This window comes from Mustelus asterias, chromosome 2 (genome assembly GCF_964213995.1).
Source record: "Mustelus asterias chromosome 2, sMusAst1.hap1.1, whole genome shotgun sequence".
Classification (NCBI taxonomy): domain Eukaryota; kingdom Metazoa; phylum Chordata; class Chondrichthyes; order Carcharhiniformes; family Triakidae; genus Mustelus; species Mustelus asterias.
In genome coordinates this window covers 24,534,261-24,553,548 of record NC_135802.1, presented here as the reverse complement: position 1 = coordinate 24,553,548, position 19,288 = coordinate 24,534,261, and the positions used below count along the sequence as shown (strand labels likewise).

General features: G+C 44.4%; 1 protein-coding gene across 1 annotated transcript in view; it reads left to right on the top strand.

Moving 5' to 3' along the window:
- The window catches only part of ptprn2 (protein tyrosine phosphatase receptor type N2), a 947,277-nt gene that overhangs the window by 873,810 nt on the left and 54,179 nt on the right, over positions 1 to 19,288 (top strand). Inside the window, exon 16 of the mRNA XM_078232550.1 lies at positions 1,591 to 1,664. Coding sequence (XP_078088676.1) covers positions 1,591 to 1,664 — 74 coding nt within the window. The remainder of the gene's footprint in view (positions 1 to 1,590; positions 1,665 to 19,288) is intronic.

Below are 19,288 nucleotides of genomic sequence, written 5' to 3'. Positions count from 1 at the left end.
TTGCACAGGTTACGCAGAGCATAGTGTCCAACCTTAGATGTGATTCAGGATTGGAGAGCACTTACTGAACAATCAGTCTCACTGTGGCTCACTTATGCTTGCTAGAAGCCACAAGCAGGATTCTCTGGTGTCCTAGCCGTGTGCTTCTCGGGAGCGAGAGGCGCCGTTCACCAGCAGTGGGATCTTCTGGTCCTACTGTTCAATTCTGGTCACCACACTACCAGAAGGACGTGGAGACTTTGGAGAGGATAAAGAAAAGATTTACCAGGATGTTGCCTGGTACGGAAGGCAATAGCAATGAGGAGAGGTTGGAGAAACTTGGTTTGTTCTCACTGGAATGACGGGGGTTAAGGGGCGACCTGATGGAAGTCTACAAGATTATGAGGGGCATGGACAGAGTGGCTAGTCAGAAGCTTTTTCCCAGGGTGGAAGAGTCAATTACTAGGGGGCACAGGTTTAAGGTGCGAAGGGCAAGGTTTAAAGGAGATGTACGAGGCACGTTTTTTACACAGAGGGTGGTCGGTGCCTGGAACTTGCTGCCGGGGGAGGTAGTGGAAGCACATACGATAATGAGTTTTAAGGGGCGTCTGGACAAATACATGAATAGGATGGGAATAGAGGGATATGGTCCCCAGAAGGGTAGGGGGTTTTAGTTCAGTCGGGCAGCATGGTCAGTGCAGGCTTGGAGGGCCGAAGGGCCTTTTGCTGTGCTGTCATTTTCTTTGTTCTTTGTTCTACTGCTTTCAGTGGGATTTCCCACTGATTCCACCCCACACTGCCGGGAAAACCACGACAGGGGTAACATCGTCAGTGGGACTGGAAGATCCCGCTGGCGTGAACAATCAGAGAATTTCGGCCCACATATATCCACGTGCCCTCCGCCAGCAGAAAGAAGAACGTGTCCAGGCATTGTGGGCAGAATTTTCCCGTCCTGCCTGCCACAGGAATCGTAGTATTTGGGGGCAGACACTGTAAAGATCCGTTAACCTCAGACGGGAATTTCTGGCCTTGGGACGAGCACGGCTGGAAAATCCCGCCCTGTGTCTTTTTCCATTGAATAAAAGCATTGTGGACGGATGCTCCCTAGTGCATTCTCCATGGCAAGACACCTCAACTAATCATAGTCCACTTGCCAATCAATCAGTGTTCTTGGCGGCATGGTGGCACAGTGATTAGCACTGCTGCCTCACAGCGCCTGGGATCTGGGTTCGATTCCCAGCTTGGGTCACTGTCTGTGTGGAGTTTGCACGTTCTCCCTGTGTCTGCGTAGGTTTCCTCCGGGTGCTCTGGTTTCCTTCCACATTCTGAAAGACATGCTGGTTAGGTGCATTGACCCGAACAGGCGACTAGGGGAATTTCACAGTAACTTCATTGCAGTGTTAATGTAAGCCTTACTTATGACTAATAAATAAACGTTACTTTTTTTTCTACTTTTATCTCAAGCAATATAAATTGTTGTTCCTTTTGAAAATTGTGCCTCTCCTAATGAGTGCAAGACAAGGAGCTTCACTACCCTGTCTCTTTTTTTCAGCAATTATATACTAGTAATAATCCCTCTTTCTGACGTATTTAATTTTTTCCTTTCTACAGATGACCACTCCAGAATAACACTGAAAGTTGAATCAAGTCATTCGAATTCAGACTACATCAATGCAAGCCCCATTGTAAGTACCTGCTCTGTACCAAATGCCACCAGGCCCTTTACAACCCGCTTTATTCATTTTATTAAGAACGACAATGGGACTTTGAAAATAATTCATCACAGGTCATTTTCACCTTCACCGCATAAAAGGCAACCTGGCGGAGAGAATCAGGCGCCCATTATACATTCTGTCTGATCATGGACTCGAACATTGGGCAAGTTCTGTAATGGGCAGGTGACCCGCCATGCCAGTTTACTTCTATGTGTGAATCACTCTTGGGTGCAACAGTGCATTTGAATCGTACAGCATAGAATGAGGCCATTCGGCCCATCATATAGGAAAAGAAGCACATAGGAATTAGGAGCAGAAGTAGGCAGGTCAGCCCTTCGTGCCTGCTCCGCCATTCAGTCAGATCATAACTGATCTCTCCTTGGTCTCAAATCCATCTCCATACCTGTTCCCCATATCCCTTTAACCCATTTTTAAAATCAGAAATATATCTATCTCCACCTTAAAACTATTTAATGATTCCGACTCCACCGCACTACAGGGCAGCAAGTTCCAAAAATTCACCACCTTATCTGGACCAATTTTTTGAAGACGTCCCACTCCCTTGTTCTTTCTCATAGCCCTCTATTTATTTCCCTTTTCAAGCAGATGTCTTTTGAAAGTTACAATTGAGTCTGTTACTATCGCACTTTTAGACAATATCAATGGAAGTACTATGATGGTGATGATGTGGGAACAAATTGGGGATAATTCCACAGTCCTACACTACCCACTGGGGAAAGTTGTTCTCATCGGAAACCAGGATCCAAGTTATGGTCATCGTAGCAACAGTTCTCCAGGTTGTACTACCTGCAGGCAGCATGGGTTTGTGGAATTGCTCCAATGTTTTCTTAGACGTATTTGTAACACTTTATAACGTGGCTGTTTTGAAGTGTTTTTGCACATAATATTTGGGAGTGAATCAACTCTTGTCAATAATTTATGCCACAATGTGTTTACGAGTTCAAAGCAGGAAATTCTGCTTTGCTATTCTGTGAACGTTTTTCATCCAAGCTCAAGCAGACTGGAGCTATACCACGGCTGTCTGCCATCAATGGGAGGCAACATTTCCAAGTTAATGCATTTAATAGTCCAGATACCAACCTGCTGTGAGGAGAAAGCACAGCAACGTAATGGCACCCTACATTTTCATTTGATTGTTTTATGAATTGAAAATGAAAACACAATAGCTTTGTCCTCTGGTGGCACTTTAGCTGTCAGCCGTGCCTCCGCTGGTGGCACTCTTGCTTGTGAGTCAGAAGGTTGTGAGTTCAACTTTCCAAGCCTTGAGCAGATAATTTAGACTGCCATTCTAGTATACTGAGGGTGTACTTCAGTGTTGAAAGTGCTGCCTTTTAGATAAGATATTAAGCTGAGGCCCCATATGTTCTTGCAGTGGATTTAAAATTTCCCATAGCATTATTTGAAGAAGAACATACAAGTTCTTCCTGATGTTGATTTGGTTTGATATATTATTGTCACATGTACTGGGATACAGTGAAAAGTATTGTTTCTTGCACCCTTTATAGACAAAACATGTGGCCACTAGAGGATTTTCGCAATAACGTCATTGCTGTGTTAGTGTAAGCCTACTTGTGACACTAATAAATAAACTTAAACTTAAAGTACATAGGGGAGAAGTAAAGGACAGGGTGCAAAATATAGTGTTGCAGTTACAGGTAGAGTGATCAGATTAATAAATGTTAGGATCATTCAAAAGTCTGATGACAGCGGCTGTTCTTAATTCTGTTGGTACATGTTCTCAGACTTTTGTATCTTTTATCTGACAGAAGAAGGTGGAAGAGAGTATGTCCAGGGTGGTGGGGTTCTTGATTATGTTGGCTGCTTTCCCGAGGCAAGCTCAATGGATGGGAGGCTGATTTGCGCAATGGACTGGGCTACGTTCACAACCCTGTGTGCCAATATTGGGACATAACTAATATTTATCCCCTACTCAATCTCAGTAAAAGCAGATTAAATGATCACTGTCACATTGCTGATGTAGGAGCCTCGCTGTGCATGAATTGTTGCTGCATTTCCTACATTCTAACAAAGACTTCACATCAGAAAATACTTCATTGGCTGTAAAGCACTTTGGGACATGAGGCTGTGAAACGGGCTCTGGAAATACAAGTCTTTCTTTTTTTGCTTTCTTTATTGCAACATGTTTGCCAGTGTTTCTCAGAAACAGAGCTTTGCATACAGCGAAATAGTCACTAGGGATTTCGTTAAAGGCTATAATAAAGGGAAATTATGGATGGAATTAGATTCTTCTTGGACTGATCTTCCAATATTTCCAATGTACCATTTGAAGAAAGTTGAATGCAGAATTTGATGAACAAGCAATTCCCACACCCTGCACTATTTGTCCAATGGTGTCAAGGCTACTTCGATTCTAGCCAGTCGCCAAGTAGGGAATTTAAAGTTCTACCTTTTTTCAGGATCATGTTCTGGGTGAGGGCTATCTGCTCTGGAGAGTTAACAGGATTTACTGTATAGCTTGTTCTGATGGCCTGCAAACAAAATCTGTCAGTCTGCCAATTCAAATGGCCTCATGAAAACAGTGTGATAGCCAACCTTCCTTCATCTTAGGTTTAGAATTGTATAGAATAACATTGTATGTACAACACAAGAATGGATCACTCAGTTCAACTATTCCATGTTTATACTTGCTAGGGACCAGATCAGAAACTCCAAGGTATGTTAGCTGAGACATTAGCCTAGACCCCATTTTAAAATATATTTTGGCAATAGTGTGAGCAAAGGTGTTTCTTTCCAAGTTCTATTGACCCACGAGGAAGCTTTTCTTAAAACAAACTTTATTTAACAACACAGTTAAACTATAACAAAAAGAATTAGCATAAATTTTACCAATTGAAATACTGAAACATGACAAGATATAATTCTTAACATAGAGCTATCTCCGTTGTTCCAATTTAAGCAATATCCCCACGGATACATATCCTTCTTCAGAATCAGTTAGCACAATTACAGATAGGCTCATGTCGGTGCTACGTTTCCAGCCTTTTAACCCCTCTGGACAGATACAGAAAGACATCTGTTTTCTGACTCCCATATAGCTTTGAGAGAAAGTTCCATCCCCAGCAGCAGAACTTCAGAGAAAGAGACATATCTTCTGGTGGACTCCTGTTTCCAAATCAAGAGAACGAGAGATACACACACACAGAGTTTCTTCTCTCTAAAGATCCCAAACAGCAACTGGGAGCTTATTTCTCTGTGTAAATCTAGTCCCTTCGCCAATCAACCTAATCAACCCTACTCTGAAAAACTTCAAGGGAAAACACTAAAATAACAGAACTGCATTAGACCAGATTAAAACAAACATTCTAGTAATTAGGATCAATTGTACTTCTGCAGTATCTACAAGGGCTGCCGGTTACAGAAAAAAACGGCACCAATAAATAGAACTGAATGCTAAAAAAATCCTGCACAGGAAATATGACACAACTACATTACTTAAAGGCACAGTATCGTCACATACTTTACATGAGTTTTTATCCAATCTTTTGTTTTAACCCTATAAACATATCTTTTTATTCCTTTCCCCTTCAACGTGGGCAATTGGGACTAGCTTAGTGGTTAAAAAAAAGATGGCATGAACAAGTTGGGCCAAAGGCCTGTATTCATGCTGTAAACCTCAATGACTCAATGACCTTTACCCAGCTTCCGTTTAAATGCATCTTTGCTTCTCACCTCAATGACCTGTAGTGGGTTTCACATTCTAACCACATTATTTTTCCACCTGGAAGCGGGCACTCATGTCTGAGAATGGGATTCTGCCGGCCGTTGGTTGCACCCTCTGACATATTGGACATATTGGGCGGGTTTTTCCGGCCACACTCGCCCCAAAGCCGGAAAATTCCACCCGAGGTCAACGGACCTTTGCATGGTCCGTGTCCCGCCTGCTACAATTCCCGTGGTGGGTGGGAAGGGAAGTTCCCCTCACTATCTTCAGCAATCTTACAGTTAGCCAACTCTCAATCGGCCCAAAACCTCCAAGGCAGCAACTCACAAACCGTTCCAGTCCTCTGTACTTTCCTGACGCCGCCACCAAGGGGTTTCTTGTGTCTCCTGCCTCTGGGGCTTGAATGGAGAACTTGCTCAGAAAAACCACCTTCTGCTTCTCCTTATTAATTCCTTGACAGTTCTGCTCCCTCGCTCCTTCATCTGCATTTTAATTCAGACTGTTGAAGCAATAAGGCTGTCTAAATTAAAATGTGATTATTATGCTTCCACATCACGTGATTCCACTGAAAAGTCTAGCCTGACCGGGCTGTGTTTTCAGTAGAACACGTAGTAGACTGACATTGATGTCAGCAGATTCCCAGCAGGGACTAAGAAACAGGTGAAACCGAACAACAATGGATGAATCTATCTTTAGGCATATCCTTTCTCATATCCCCGCATTCTTTCCGTGGCCATTGCTGGTCCCAGCGCCACTTACTGCTGTGCTTCTAGACAATTATAATTGCTGCTATAATCGCTACCCAACATGAAAGAACCAGAAACCCCTGTGGACCACCAGGTTTTTAAAAAACATTTTTTAAAAATCGGCCTCGCAGGTAGAGGAGGTGGTTAAGAAGGCGTATGGTGTGCTGGCCTTCATTAATCGAGGGATTGAGTTTAGGAGTTGGAAGATAATGATGCAGCTTTATAAGACCCCCGTCAGACCCCATTTAGCGTACCGTGCTCAGTTCTGGTCGCCTCATTACAGGAGGGATGTGGAAATTATTGAAAGGGTGCAGAGAAGATTTACAAGGATGTTGCCTGGATTGGTTGGCATGCCTTATGAGGATAGGTTGAGGGAGCTCGGTCTTTTCTCCTTGGAGAGACGAAGGATGAGAGGTGACCTGATAGAGCTTTACAAGATGTTGAGAGGTATAGGTCGGGTGGATTCTCTGAGACTTTTTCCCAGGGCTGAAATGGCTGCTACGAGAGGACACAGGTTTAAGGTGCTGGGGAGTAGGTACAGAAGAGATGTCAGGGGTAAGTTTTTCACTCAGAGGGTGGTGGGTGAGTGGAATCTGTTGCCGTCAGTGGTGGTGGAGGCAAACTCGATAGGGTCTTTTAAGAGACTTCTGGATGAGTACATGGGACTTAATAGAATTGAGGGTTATAGGTAAACCTATATATAAGCCTAGGTAGGGACATGACCGGCGCAACTTGTGGGCCGAAAGGCCTGTTTGTGCTGTATTTTTTCTATGTTCTATGTTCTATCTACCAGTTAGTGCCTGCAAAATTGTTCTGCTCGCATCCAAATATTTAAAACTATTTCTCTACCCTAGCCTTTCCTACACTAGTCCCCACCCCATGGCTTGTTTTGGCCACTTCCAGGCCCGACCGCCGCTGAACTCTTCACACCAGATTCCCAAGGTTCGCCCTAAATTAACTTGAGCTCACCCACAGGTATCCTGTCCTCCACTGTCTCACTATTCCACCATCTCTGACCTCCACAACCTCCCCAATCCCCTGTAGATTACATTGAAAATCCTTTGCTTCTCTTCAAAACCTCATTGGGCTAGGGCTGCATGGTGGCCCAGTGGTTAGCACTGCTGCCTCACAGCACCAGGAACCTAGGTTCAATTCCAGCCTCGGGTCACTGTCTGTGCGGATTCTGCATATTCTCCCCACATCTGCGTGGGTTTTCTCCGGATGCTCCAGTTTCCTCCCAGTCTGAAAGACGTGCCAGTAAGGTGCATTGGCCATGCTAAAATCTCCCTCAGTGTACCCGAACAAGCGCCGGAGTGTGGCGACTGGGGGATTTTCACAGGAACTTCATTGCAGTGTTAATGGAAGCATAGGGTATTGGATAGCAATCCTAAGGTCAGAAGTAGGGATATAAGCCTACATTTTAAGGTATACAAGACAAATACCTTGTGACATTGATAAATAAACTTTAAACTTTAACTTCTGGACCTCCTTCAGCATTGTGTCCCAGCTCACTCTCCTTGGCCAACTGTTTCTGATTTCTGCTCTCCACCTTACCGCAGGAGCTAATGCAAGCTCAACCGTACTCCTGAGCACTCTTTCCTCACCACCCACCCACCCCCCCAGTGCCTTTATCGCCACTTTTCAAACTTCTCAACTCCTTCCTCTTTGACTATGCCTTCAATCATTTCCACCAAAACCCTTCTCATATTGTTGCTTCATACCTGTGAAGGACCTTGGGATATTTGCAACATTAAAGGTGCTTTATGAATGTAAGTTCTTGGTAACTTTATTCGACTGTATCCTCCTTTTTCCTAAAGGCATTCTTGTTGAAGTTTTAAGGGAGCCATCACTAATTGTTACTTCCAGAGGTGCCAATGCTTCATGTGTAAATCTGGCCGGGTGTGAACAGGTTCACTCATGAAGGGCATCACATCCGAGTCTTGTTAGGCCCCCACAGAAAGTGTACACATAGGCTATTGGATAACAATCCTAAGGTCAGAAGTAGGGATGTTTGCTGATAATTGCATAATGTTCAGTGCCATTCATAACTCCTCAGAGAATGAAGCAGTTTGTGCCTGCAAGCAGCAAGGCCTGGGCAAAATTCAGGCTCACCACCCAGAAGGAAAACACAGGGAAATAAGAATGCTGGTCCGAACTTGTCTTGTATACCTTAAAATGGAACACCCAAAGAAACTGGGAAATAAGAATGCCGGTCCAAACTGTTTTTTCCTTCTGAGCAGTGGCAAGTAACATTTATGCCATGTGCCAGGCAACGACTATCTCCAACAAGAGAGAAACTAACCATCTCCTCTTGACATTCAATAGCATTGCCATTGCTGAATCCTCCACTATCAACATCCTGTGGGTTACCATTGGCTAGCACCTAGCTGGACCTGTCGTATTAATATTGTGGCTACAAGAGTAGGTCAGAGGCTGGGAATTCTGTGGTGAGTAACTGGCCTCCTGAATCCCCAAAGCATGTCCACCATTGACAGGGAACAAGTCAGGAGTGTGATGGAATTAGGGTTGGGCAATAACCTCTGGGCTTCTCAGCAAATATCCACATCCCTGGACAATTTTTCCCTGCTCTGTGTCTGGGGTACCGAGGCCCTTAGTTTCACTTCCACTGTTAACCAAGCCAAGACACCAAAAGTGCCAGGGGTTGTGGTGGTGGGGAGGGGGAAGGCACGGGAAATGTTCCTTTCTAATTCATATGGCTAAGGCAGTCGGGAATCATAAATTCTGTCTTAGAAAGACCACATTTCTCGATCTACTGCACATTAGAGTGTACCCGATACTTCTGCAGAGTGAATGGGGAGATAATTGATGTGTAATTTGTTGGGCTAACCAGCCTCTAGTGCAGTCAGAATCCATTGAGTTTTAACACTAACTTCCCTGAGCTGTCAATATAATCAGCTGCTTTTGTAGTGAGTCGTGGTCAAAGCCTTATAAGAGCAGTGTCAATAAAGGAAATGCAGTATTAAGCCTGCACTGTAATTTTCATCTGGTGATTATTAGTTCTTGAAGTACTATGGGACGGCACGGTAGCACAGCGGTTAGCACTGCTGCCTCACAGCGCCAGGTACCCGGGTTCGATTCCCACTTGGGTCACTGCTTGTGCGGAGTCTGCATGTTCTCCCCATGTCTGCGTGGATTTCCTCCGGGTGCTCCGGTTTCCTCCCACAGTCCGAAAGACGTGCTGGTTAGGTGCATTGGCCGTGCTAAATTCTCCCTCAGTGTACTCGAACAGGCGCCAGAGTGTGGCGACTGGGGGATTTTCACAGTAAATTCGTTGCAGTGTTAATGTAAGCCTACTTGTGACACTAATAAATAAACTTTAAACTTACTATCTGCAGTGCCACTAAATTTCAAAAGTCCAGGGTTAAACAGAGGCTTCTGTGGAATCAGGTTAGTTGAAGGGTTTCAGTGGGCATCTAAGATCAGAGTACAGACCTGTGAGGAGAGCAATGATGTAAAACCTTGACACTTCACTTGGGCGAGATGCCCTACCTCCTATAGTGGAAATACAAATGAAAGGGACAAGATGAAAATGCAAAATGCGGTAAATCCACATTTGTAGAGAGGAAAATGAATCAACCTTTCAACAGATGTTAACAAAGTCAAAGGAAATCCATGCTTAAAGTTACAAAGCCAATGTTCAGAATGGACCGGGCAAACTCAAATCCATTCCTTGCTTGCTCCAAAAACCAAATTCAAAAACCAATTGAACCCAATTCATGGTCCCCATAAGAGAAACAAACTAGATCCAAGCGGACAATATGAGGCATTGCAGCCCATCTTGGGCTTGGTCTGATGCTTGATCTTAGCCAAAAGGGAATGGAGGCAAGGAAAAGTGGTCCTGAGTTAAGTAGGATAGGCCAAAGCTGAAATCATGGCGAGAGAATCCTTGTTGCTTGTCACACTTTTGAGCGAAACGTAGGGACAGATAGTTCTGTTTAAGAGTCACACCCAGTTCATTAACCTTTCAGTCACTGACTAGCCTGTGTATCTAGCATTTACTGTTTGATACTGTGATATAATCTTTCAAAATGGCATTCACCTGGACAAGAACTTGCTGATCTGACCTGAAGCCGGTGAAAGTGGCCGATTGAGCTGGAGGAGCGCAAAAATTCAGAGGGCGGGATTTTACAGCCTCGCTCGAGCGAGACTGGAAAATCCCGCCCGAGGACAACGAACATTTCATTTGACCGTCCCTCGCCCGTTCCAATTCCGTCGAGAGTGTCAGAAAACAAGTCCCCCCCCCTGCTCCACAACAATTTTCATGCAAGTCACACAGGTATGTGAGACAGTATAACGCCAATCTCACTGGGCTGAAAAGTAATTAATTACAACCTCAAACACAGCGGGTTAGTCCATCTCTGAAAGAGAAAGATGGGTCAACATTTTGGGTAGTATTTCTTTTATATCAGATTTGTAATGCATTTTAAACTGCAGCCTTTAAAATAAAACATAATAACAAAGAGACAATAGAGGTTGGAGGTAGAATAGCCTGCTGATTCATCTGTCTGGAAGAAATTGCCCTAGAATTGGGTTAAAATATGGCTTTGCTAATTTTTTTATAATCGAGTTGCGTATGGAGGGTAAAGCCTACTCCATCCCTGTCTTTGTTAAACAATATGCAAGAAACCAAAAGCAATATTTATTCAGCTTGATGCAAGTCGGGGAAGAAAGACTTATAATTACAACATCAGGAGAACCACTGCGCAGAACAAAATTGTGATAATTACATCTGTCGCATTTACACTCAGTCATTATTAGAGTGTAGTGAAATCAGCCATTGGTGAATAAAGGGTAATCTTTCCCGCTGAATGGTAGGGTGGTTTCAGTAAATGGAAAGCTGCAGTCTTCTCAGGGAGAGTGGCATCAAGAAATTGTCAAGTGCATTAAAGGCTTAGTTTGCTTTCAAACTCTTCACTGAGGCTTCCAAGGTATGAATAAAAAGCTACCATTTGCGCTTAAATAGAAAATGTTCCATAATGATGCCGAGGCAGTAGATCACAGCTGATTAAAGCAATAAATGAATGTTTTTAAAAAGATTCAGGCAATAAGCCACGTTGCCCACTTAATCTGGGCAACAATTTACACTTCATCAGCCCTTGTGCGTTTTCTGGAAACTTTTAAAAACGTATCTCAGTAAAAAGGAAAATTTTCCTAGCGTTCAGAGAATTTAATTGTTAGAATATATACTTTTGCATCCCAGTGTTTCTTAATTAATAATGTAATATGTTAGATTACTCAGGGGAAAGGTATTATGGAGCTGACTCTCCAGCTGGTTTGACAAAAATTGCTTTTTTTATTTAGAACCGACCGTTTTCTTTCATTTATTTCCTGCTAAAATTGAATAAAATGTATTTCTTTGCTCTCGTTTTGCCAATATCTATTTGCATCCAATTTCTTGCCAACTTAACTAGCGTGCGCCAGAATGTAAAAAGAAAACCATAAACAATTAGCGCCCAAGAAAAGTGCAGAACTTGCACCACAATTTCCTTGTTTTACATATGAAAATTAAATCATCCAGTGCATTCGCCTTAGCCCATTTACAAACATAAATTCATAGAAACATTCCAATCTTCGTGTTACTTGTACCAATACTGGTGGCACAGTAGTTAGCACTGCTGCCTCACAACGCCAGGGACCCGGGTTCAATTCCGGCCTTGGGTGACTGTCGGTGTGGAGTTTGCACATTCTCCCCATGTATGCATTTGTTTCCTCCGGGTATTCCGGTTTCCTTCCACAATCCAAAGGTGTGCAGGTTAGAGGGAGTGGCCACGCTAAGTTGTCCCTTAGTGTCAAGGTAAATCATGGTAATTCACGGTAGCCAAGTCACGGTAGCACAGTGGTTAGCACTGCTGCTTCACAGCTCCAGGGACCTGGGTTCGATTCCCGGCTTGGGTCACTGTCTGTGTGGAACATAGAACATAGAACATTACAGCGCAGAACAGGCCCTTCGGCCCACGATGTTGCACCGACCAGTTAAAAAAAAAAACTGTGACCCTCCAACCTAAACCAATTTCTTTTCGTCCATGAACCTATCTACGGATCTCTTAAACGCCCCCAAACTAGGCGCATTTACTACTGATGCTGGCAGGGCATTCCAATCCCTCACCACCCTCTGGGTAAAGAACCTACCCCTGACATCGGTTCTATAACTACCCCCCCTCAATTTAAAGCCATGCCCCCTCGTGCTGGATTTCTCCATCAGAGGAAAAAGGCTATCACTATCCACCCTATCTAAACCTCTAATCATCTTATATGTTTCAATAAGATCCCCTCTTAGCCGCCGCCTTTCCAGCGAAAACAATCCCAAATCCCTCAGCCTCTCCTCATAGGATCTCCCCTCCATACCAGGCAACATCCTGGTAAACCTCCTCTGCACCCTCTCCAAAGCCTCCACATCCTTCCTGTAATGTGGGGACCAGAACTGCACACAGTACTCCAAGTGCGGCCGCACCAGAGTTGTGTACAGTTGCAACATAACGCTACGACTCTTAAATTCAATCCCCCTACCAATAAACGCCAAGACACCATATGCCTTCTTAACAACCTTATCTACTTGATTCCCAACTTTCAGGGATCTATGCACACATACACCTAGATCCCTCTGATCCTCCACACTATTCAAAGTCCTCCCTTTAGCCCTATACTCAACACATCTGTTATTCCTACCAAAGTGAATTACCTCACACTTCTCCGCATTAAACTCCATCCGCCACCTCTCGGCCCAACTTTGCAACCTGTCTAAGTCTTCCTGCAAACTACGACACCCTTCCTCACTGTCTACCACACCACCGACTTTGGTGTCATCAGCAAATTTGCTAATCCACCCAACTATACCCTCATCCAGATCATTAATAAATATTACAAACAGCAGTGGCCCCAAAACAGATCCCTGAGGTACACCACTTGTAACCGCACTCCATGATGAATATTTACTATCAACCACCACCCTCTGTTTCCTATCCGCTAGCCAATTCCTGATCCAATTTCCTAGATCACCCCCAATCCCATACATCTGCATTTTCTGCAGAAGCCTACCATGGTGAACCTTATCAAACGCCTTACTAAAATCCATATATACCACGTCCACTGCCTTGCCCCCATCCACCTCCTTGGTCACTTTCTCAAAAAACTCAATAAGGTTAGTAAGGCACGACCTACCTGCCACAAAACCATGCTGACTATCACCTATCAATTCATTACTCTCCAAATAACTATAAATCCTATCCCTTATAATTTTTTCCAACATCTTGCCGACAACAGAAGTGAGACTCACCGGTCTATAATTCCCGGGGAAGTCTCTGTTCCCCTTCTTAAACAATGGGACAACATTCGCTAACCTCCAATCTTCTGGTACTATACCAGAGGCCAACGACGACCTGAAGATCAGAGCCAGAGGCTCTGCAATCACTTCTCTTGCCTCCCAGAGAATCCTTGGATAAATCCCATCCGGACCAGGGGATTTATCTATTTTCAGACCCTCCAGAATATCCTGCACATCCTCCTTATCAACTGTAATACTGTCTATTCTACTCCCTTGCAACCCAGTGTCCTCCTCAGCTATATTCATGTCCCCTTGCGTGAACACCGAAGAGAAATATTGGTTCAATGCTTCACCAATCTCCTCCGGTTCCACACATAACTTCCCTCTGCCATCTATAACTGGCCCTAAACTTGCCCTAACCAACCTTCTGTTCTTGACATACCTATAGAACGCCTTAGGATTCTCTTTAACCCTATCCGCCAAAGTCTTCTCATGTCCCCTTTTAGCCCTTCTAAGCTCGCTCTTCAACTCCCTCTTAGCCAATCTAAAGCTTTCTAGTGCACTACCCGAGTGCTCACGTCTCATCCGAGTTTGCACATTCTCCTCGTGTCTGCGTGTGGAGTTTGCACATTCTCCTCGTGTCTGCGTGGGTTTCCTCCAGGTGCTCCAGTTTCCTCCCACAGTCCAAAGATGTGTGGGTTAGGTTGATTGGCCATGCTAAAATTGTCCTGAGATGCGTAGGCTAGAGGGATTAGTGGGCGAATATGGGGGTAGGGCCTGGGTGGGATTGTGGTCGGTGCAGACTCGATGGGCCGAATGGCCTCTTTCTGTACTGTAGGGTTTCTATGTCTATGTTAAATACATGGAATTGCGGGGATAGAGTTTGGATGGGATTGTTGTCGGTGCAGGTTCAGTGGGCTAAATGGCCTCCTTCTGCACTGTAGGGATTCTATGATTCTATGAATACTATAAAAACATATTCAGAGAAACAGAAAACACAGAGCGGGTCTCAATTCACTAATTGCTCCAAAACATGCAACAAAAAGCCAGGCAATTACTTTGCTTCCTTCTCCAACTCAAATTCCAGGCTCAATTTTGCACTCATGTCAAATCAACTTAGCTGCAGGAAATTCACACGTATAACTATTTAGCCATGGCTTGAAGCCATTTTAATGAACTGAGATATGTTCAGGCTCAAAAGTCTGATAGATGGTTGAGGAAATCTAAACGTATCATAGTTACATACATAACACGCCAAGTGCCCAACTTCAAAGTTTAAAGTTTATTTATTAGTGTCACAAGTAGGCTTACATTAACACTGCAATGAAGGAACTGTGAAAATCCCCTAGTCGCCACACTCCGGGGCCTGTTCGCTAGATCTTTCACACCAAGTATTTGTTTTATGTCCCGATTGCATGTGTCCCTGGACACAGTTACACACTCCAGCGCCTGTTTGGGTACACTGAGGGAGAATTTAGCATGGCCAATGCACCTAACTTGCACATCTTTCAGAATGTGGGAGGAAACCGGAGCACCCAGAGGAAACCCACGCAGACCCGGGTGCCGGAATTTGACCACTTCGCCCGCCCGAGGCTCGTAAGATCCAACCCGAGGCCAACAGAGAATGCTGTCCTGCGAGCCTCACACGCCCCGATTCCAGGGCAGGCGTGCCCGTAAAATTCCAGCAGGGGTGAATGTGCAGACTCTGCAAAGACAGTGACCCAAGCCGGGAGTCAGACCCGAGTCCCTGGCGCTGTGAAGCAGCGCTGCTAACCACTGTGCCACCCTGTCTCCAGTACAATGGAGAAATAACAACGTTAGTCCGAACTGTATTTTGCTTCCAGATGTCCAGGCCAACAGTGCACATTGTTCCTCATGCATTCAGCTTGGCAGCAGGCTGTGCTGTGCATTTTGCCCCAGACATGTAGAGTCCAACCTACTTACTGACTGTGTGGAGCTGAGCCACCAATTGGAGCAGTGCTTCAGATCAGCTTGACTCGCCTGTCATCATGTTTTGACCTTGCCTGCGTTTGATTGGCATTGATTTAAAACGGTCCCCTCTTTTATTCTGCCCTGTTAAGCAGGTTAATTTAACGAAAATAAAAGGCATGCAGCGGTGACTCATTTTATTTCAGCTGTTGTTAATCCCAAGATCTCTGACAACAAAAGGCCGTTTTGCGCAATGTTGATTTTATATCCCATTAATCCAGGTGGCTTTTGGCAGTCTGAATTTTGACAGTGCATAACTCTTGACTCAAATCCAAATATCGAATAATTTTTGGGCAGATGTAATACAACCAGTTGATGCGATATTCTTAATTCTTGTGAGGATTCTGATACTCCCGCCATTTAAATTGTTTTTTTTCCATTTAAACTCTTTTTCTTGTTATAGTGAAAATGATTTTTTTTGGGCTGTGCAGTCGCTATGGTGAATGGAAAACTGTAATCCAGGGCGAATGAGAGAAGCTGATTTATCCAATGGTATTTAGAAAGAAGCCTCGCTAACACCTACTCCATGAAAACTGCTGGATTATTATTAAATTCATAAGGGAGACAGGGAGAGAGGAAAAAAAATAAATACATTGCCAGCTACATTCCCCAAACCCTGGAGAATCTTAATACAAGGTCTCACTTTAATTACGCGGTGAAAAATTACAGCTCTCGTACAAAAGGCTGTCATTAGGAATGTGCTCCATGTTGCTAGGATATTAGGAGAACGTGCTGTCTCCCTATTATCTTCCTTCCTTCTGTGTGTTGTAATTGCTGGCTGTGTACCATCCAAGTGACAATCAGATTGTGCGAGGAGTTTGCGACTTCCCTTTGTGCATTTTTGCAGAGATTTACACTGGAAATTCATTGTGTGACAGTCGGAATTTCTCGCCAAGTCCAAATTGCTGCCGTCAGCTGAATGAATTTTATGTGACCTGGATAGGGAGTAAGACAATAAAAGGCAAAGCGAAATATAGGAAGCACGAAGATCGCAGAATAGAGTCTTTTGTACACTCAAACTTATAATGATCTTTTCTAGATATATAATGGAGGCACAAAGAACTTAATTATTCATCTTGGCTAAAGAATTAAAACACATTTTCCTTGATGGTGCTTGATGCTTGCAGTTAATAGGCAAATCTAAAAAGCAAGAAAATTCTTCGAACTCCTTAATTACTTCATCAGATTGGAGAACTATTAAAATATTAATTTACTTTAAAGACCAATGTCTGACCCTTGAAGTTGGACTGAATTCTTTAGAAGTGGTTTCTATCTACTTCCTTCTGCTTCTAATACATCCTTTTACTGCACTGGAGGGAGGTAAACTCTGCGATTGTTGAGTTTTATGTTGTGCCAGAGGCCGTGAGTGTGGGTGTCACATCGACCCTACCCAATGACATAGATGCAAAAAGCTTCAATGATTCACCATTTTGACACCACACTGCAAGCCTATTATAAAATGTTCTACACTCGACTGCTGGCAAATTCACCATGTGGTGAAAGTTTACAACACAATCATAGAGCCAAAACCGGGCAGCATGGGGCAACTGGGCAGCACTAGCCAACTGAGCAGCTCAGTGGTTAGTAATGCGACCTCACAACTCCAGGGACCTGGGTTCGATTCCTGGCTTGGGCCACTGTCTGTGCAGAGTCTGCACGTTCTTCCCGTGTCTGCGTGGGTTTCCTCTGGGTGCTCCAGTTTCCCCCCACAGTCCAAAGGTGTGCGGGTTAGTTACATTGGCCATGCTAAATTGCCCCTTAGTGTCCCGGGATGCGTAGGTTAGAGGGATCGGGGGGGGTAAGTATGTGGGATTACGGGGATAGGTTCTGGGTGGGAATTGTTGTCAGTGCAGACTCGGTGAGCCGAATGGCCTCCTTCTGCACTGTAGGATTTCTATGTTTCTTACTATGATTCAAAAGGGAAATTAAGTTGCGGGATCAGTTGCAATAATTTACCTCCCCTCATTCCCACCTCAGCTAACGAACCAGAGGAAAATTATAACATGCAATTCAACATGCTACCTGCCGTTTAGCAGTAACCAACACATTTGTTTGTACTCCTAAGGCAGCAACAACAACAGTTTGGCTGGAATGTTACGGCCATTCACATTGGCGGGATTTTCCCATCCCGCTGCAGTGACCGGACGCTGTGTAGAGTTTGCACGTTCTCCCCGTGTCTGCGTGGGTTTCCTCTGGGTGCTCTGGTTTCCTCCCATACTCCAAAGATGTGCGGGTTAAGTGCATTGGCCATGCTAAATTGCTCCTTAGTGTCCCAGGATGCATAGTTTAGAGGGATTAGCAGGGTAAATATGTGGGTTATGGGGATAGGGCCTCGGAGAGGATTGTTCTTGGTGCAGGTTAATGGACCGAATGGCCTTCTTCTGCACTGTAGGGTTTCTATGTTTCTTTCTATGATTCAAAAGAAAACTTAAGTTGTGGGATCAGTTGCAATAATTTACCTCCCCTCGTTCCTGGGAGGTAAATTTGACTGGGCGCCAAATTCTCCGATTTTGCTGTCGTGAGAGTGTGGCGTGACAGGCTTTCAGTTCCAAATTAATGTTGTGGTGGATGTGAACTCATGTCACCCAGAGAATTGACCTGGGCCTCTGGATTATTAGTACTGTCGCATTACCACTGCCACCACCGGCCCACAAATGGCATTATATGATATCTGGCATTGTATTTTCAGACAAAGTGAAGACATTATAGCTTTTCTTGCTTCCTTGTGGAACCTTGATCAGACCTTCAGCATAAATCTCGTCCACCTGGATGAATGGAAGATATCCTGAGGACATTCACCCCAGGAGCAGGAGTCTGTGCTCCTCACAAGCACAGGGGAAAGGATGTAGGAAAAATGGCCCTGATTATTTTGACCTGGTCTGTGACATTCTAGAACATAGAAAAGCTACAGTACAAACAGGCCCTTCGGCCCACAAGTTGCGCCAAACATGTCCCTACCTACTAGGCTTACCTATAACCCTCTATCTTATTAACTTCCATGAACTTATCCAAAAGTCTCTTAAAAGACCCTATCGAATCTGCCTCCACTACCACTACCGGCAGCCAATTCCACGCACCCACCACCCTCTGAGTGAAATACTTACCCCTAACATCTCCTCTGTACCTACTCCCCAGCACCCTAAACTTGTGACCTCTTGTGGCAACCATTTCAGGCCTGGGTAAAAGCCTCTGAGAATTCGCTCTATCAATACCTCTCAACATCTTATACACCTCTATCAGGTCACCTCTCATCCTTCGCTTCTCCAAGGAGAATAGACCTAGCTCTCTCAACTTATCCTCATAAGTCATGCCACCTAATCCAGGCAACATCCTTGTAAATCTCTTCTGCACCCTTTCTATGGCTTCCACATCCTTTCTGTAATGAGGCGACCAGAACTGGGCACAGTACTCCAGGTGGGGTCTGACCAGGGTCCTATACAGCTGCAGCATTATCTCCCGATTTCTAAACTCAGTTCCTCTATTGATGAAGGCCAGTATTCCATACGCCTTCTTAACCACAGCCTCTACCTATGACGCTGCTTTGAGCGTCCTATGAACCCGGACCCCAAGATCCTTCTGATCTTCCACACTGCCAAGCGTCTTACACTTAATATTATATTCTTTCATCCTATTCGACCTGCCAAAATGAACCACCACACACTTATCTGGGTTGAAGTCCATCTGCCACTTCTCTGCCCAGTCTTGTATCTTATCTATGTCGCGTTGCAACTGCTGACATCCCTCTACACAATCCACAACACCACCAAGGTTTGTGTCATCAGCAAACTTGCCAACCCATCCTTCCACTTCCTCATCCAGGTCATTTATAAAAATCACAAAGAGCAAGGGTCCCAGAACAGATCCCTGGGGCACT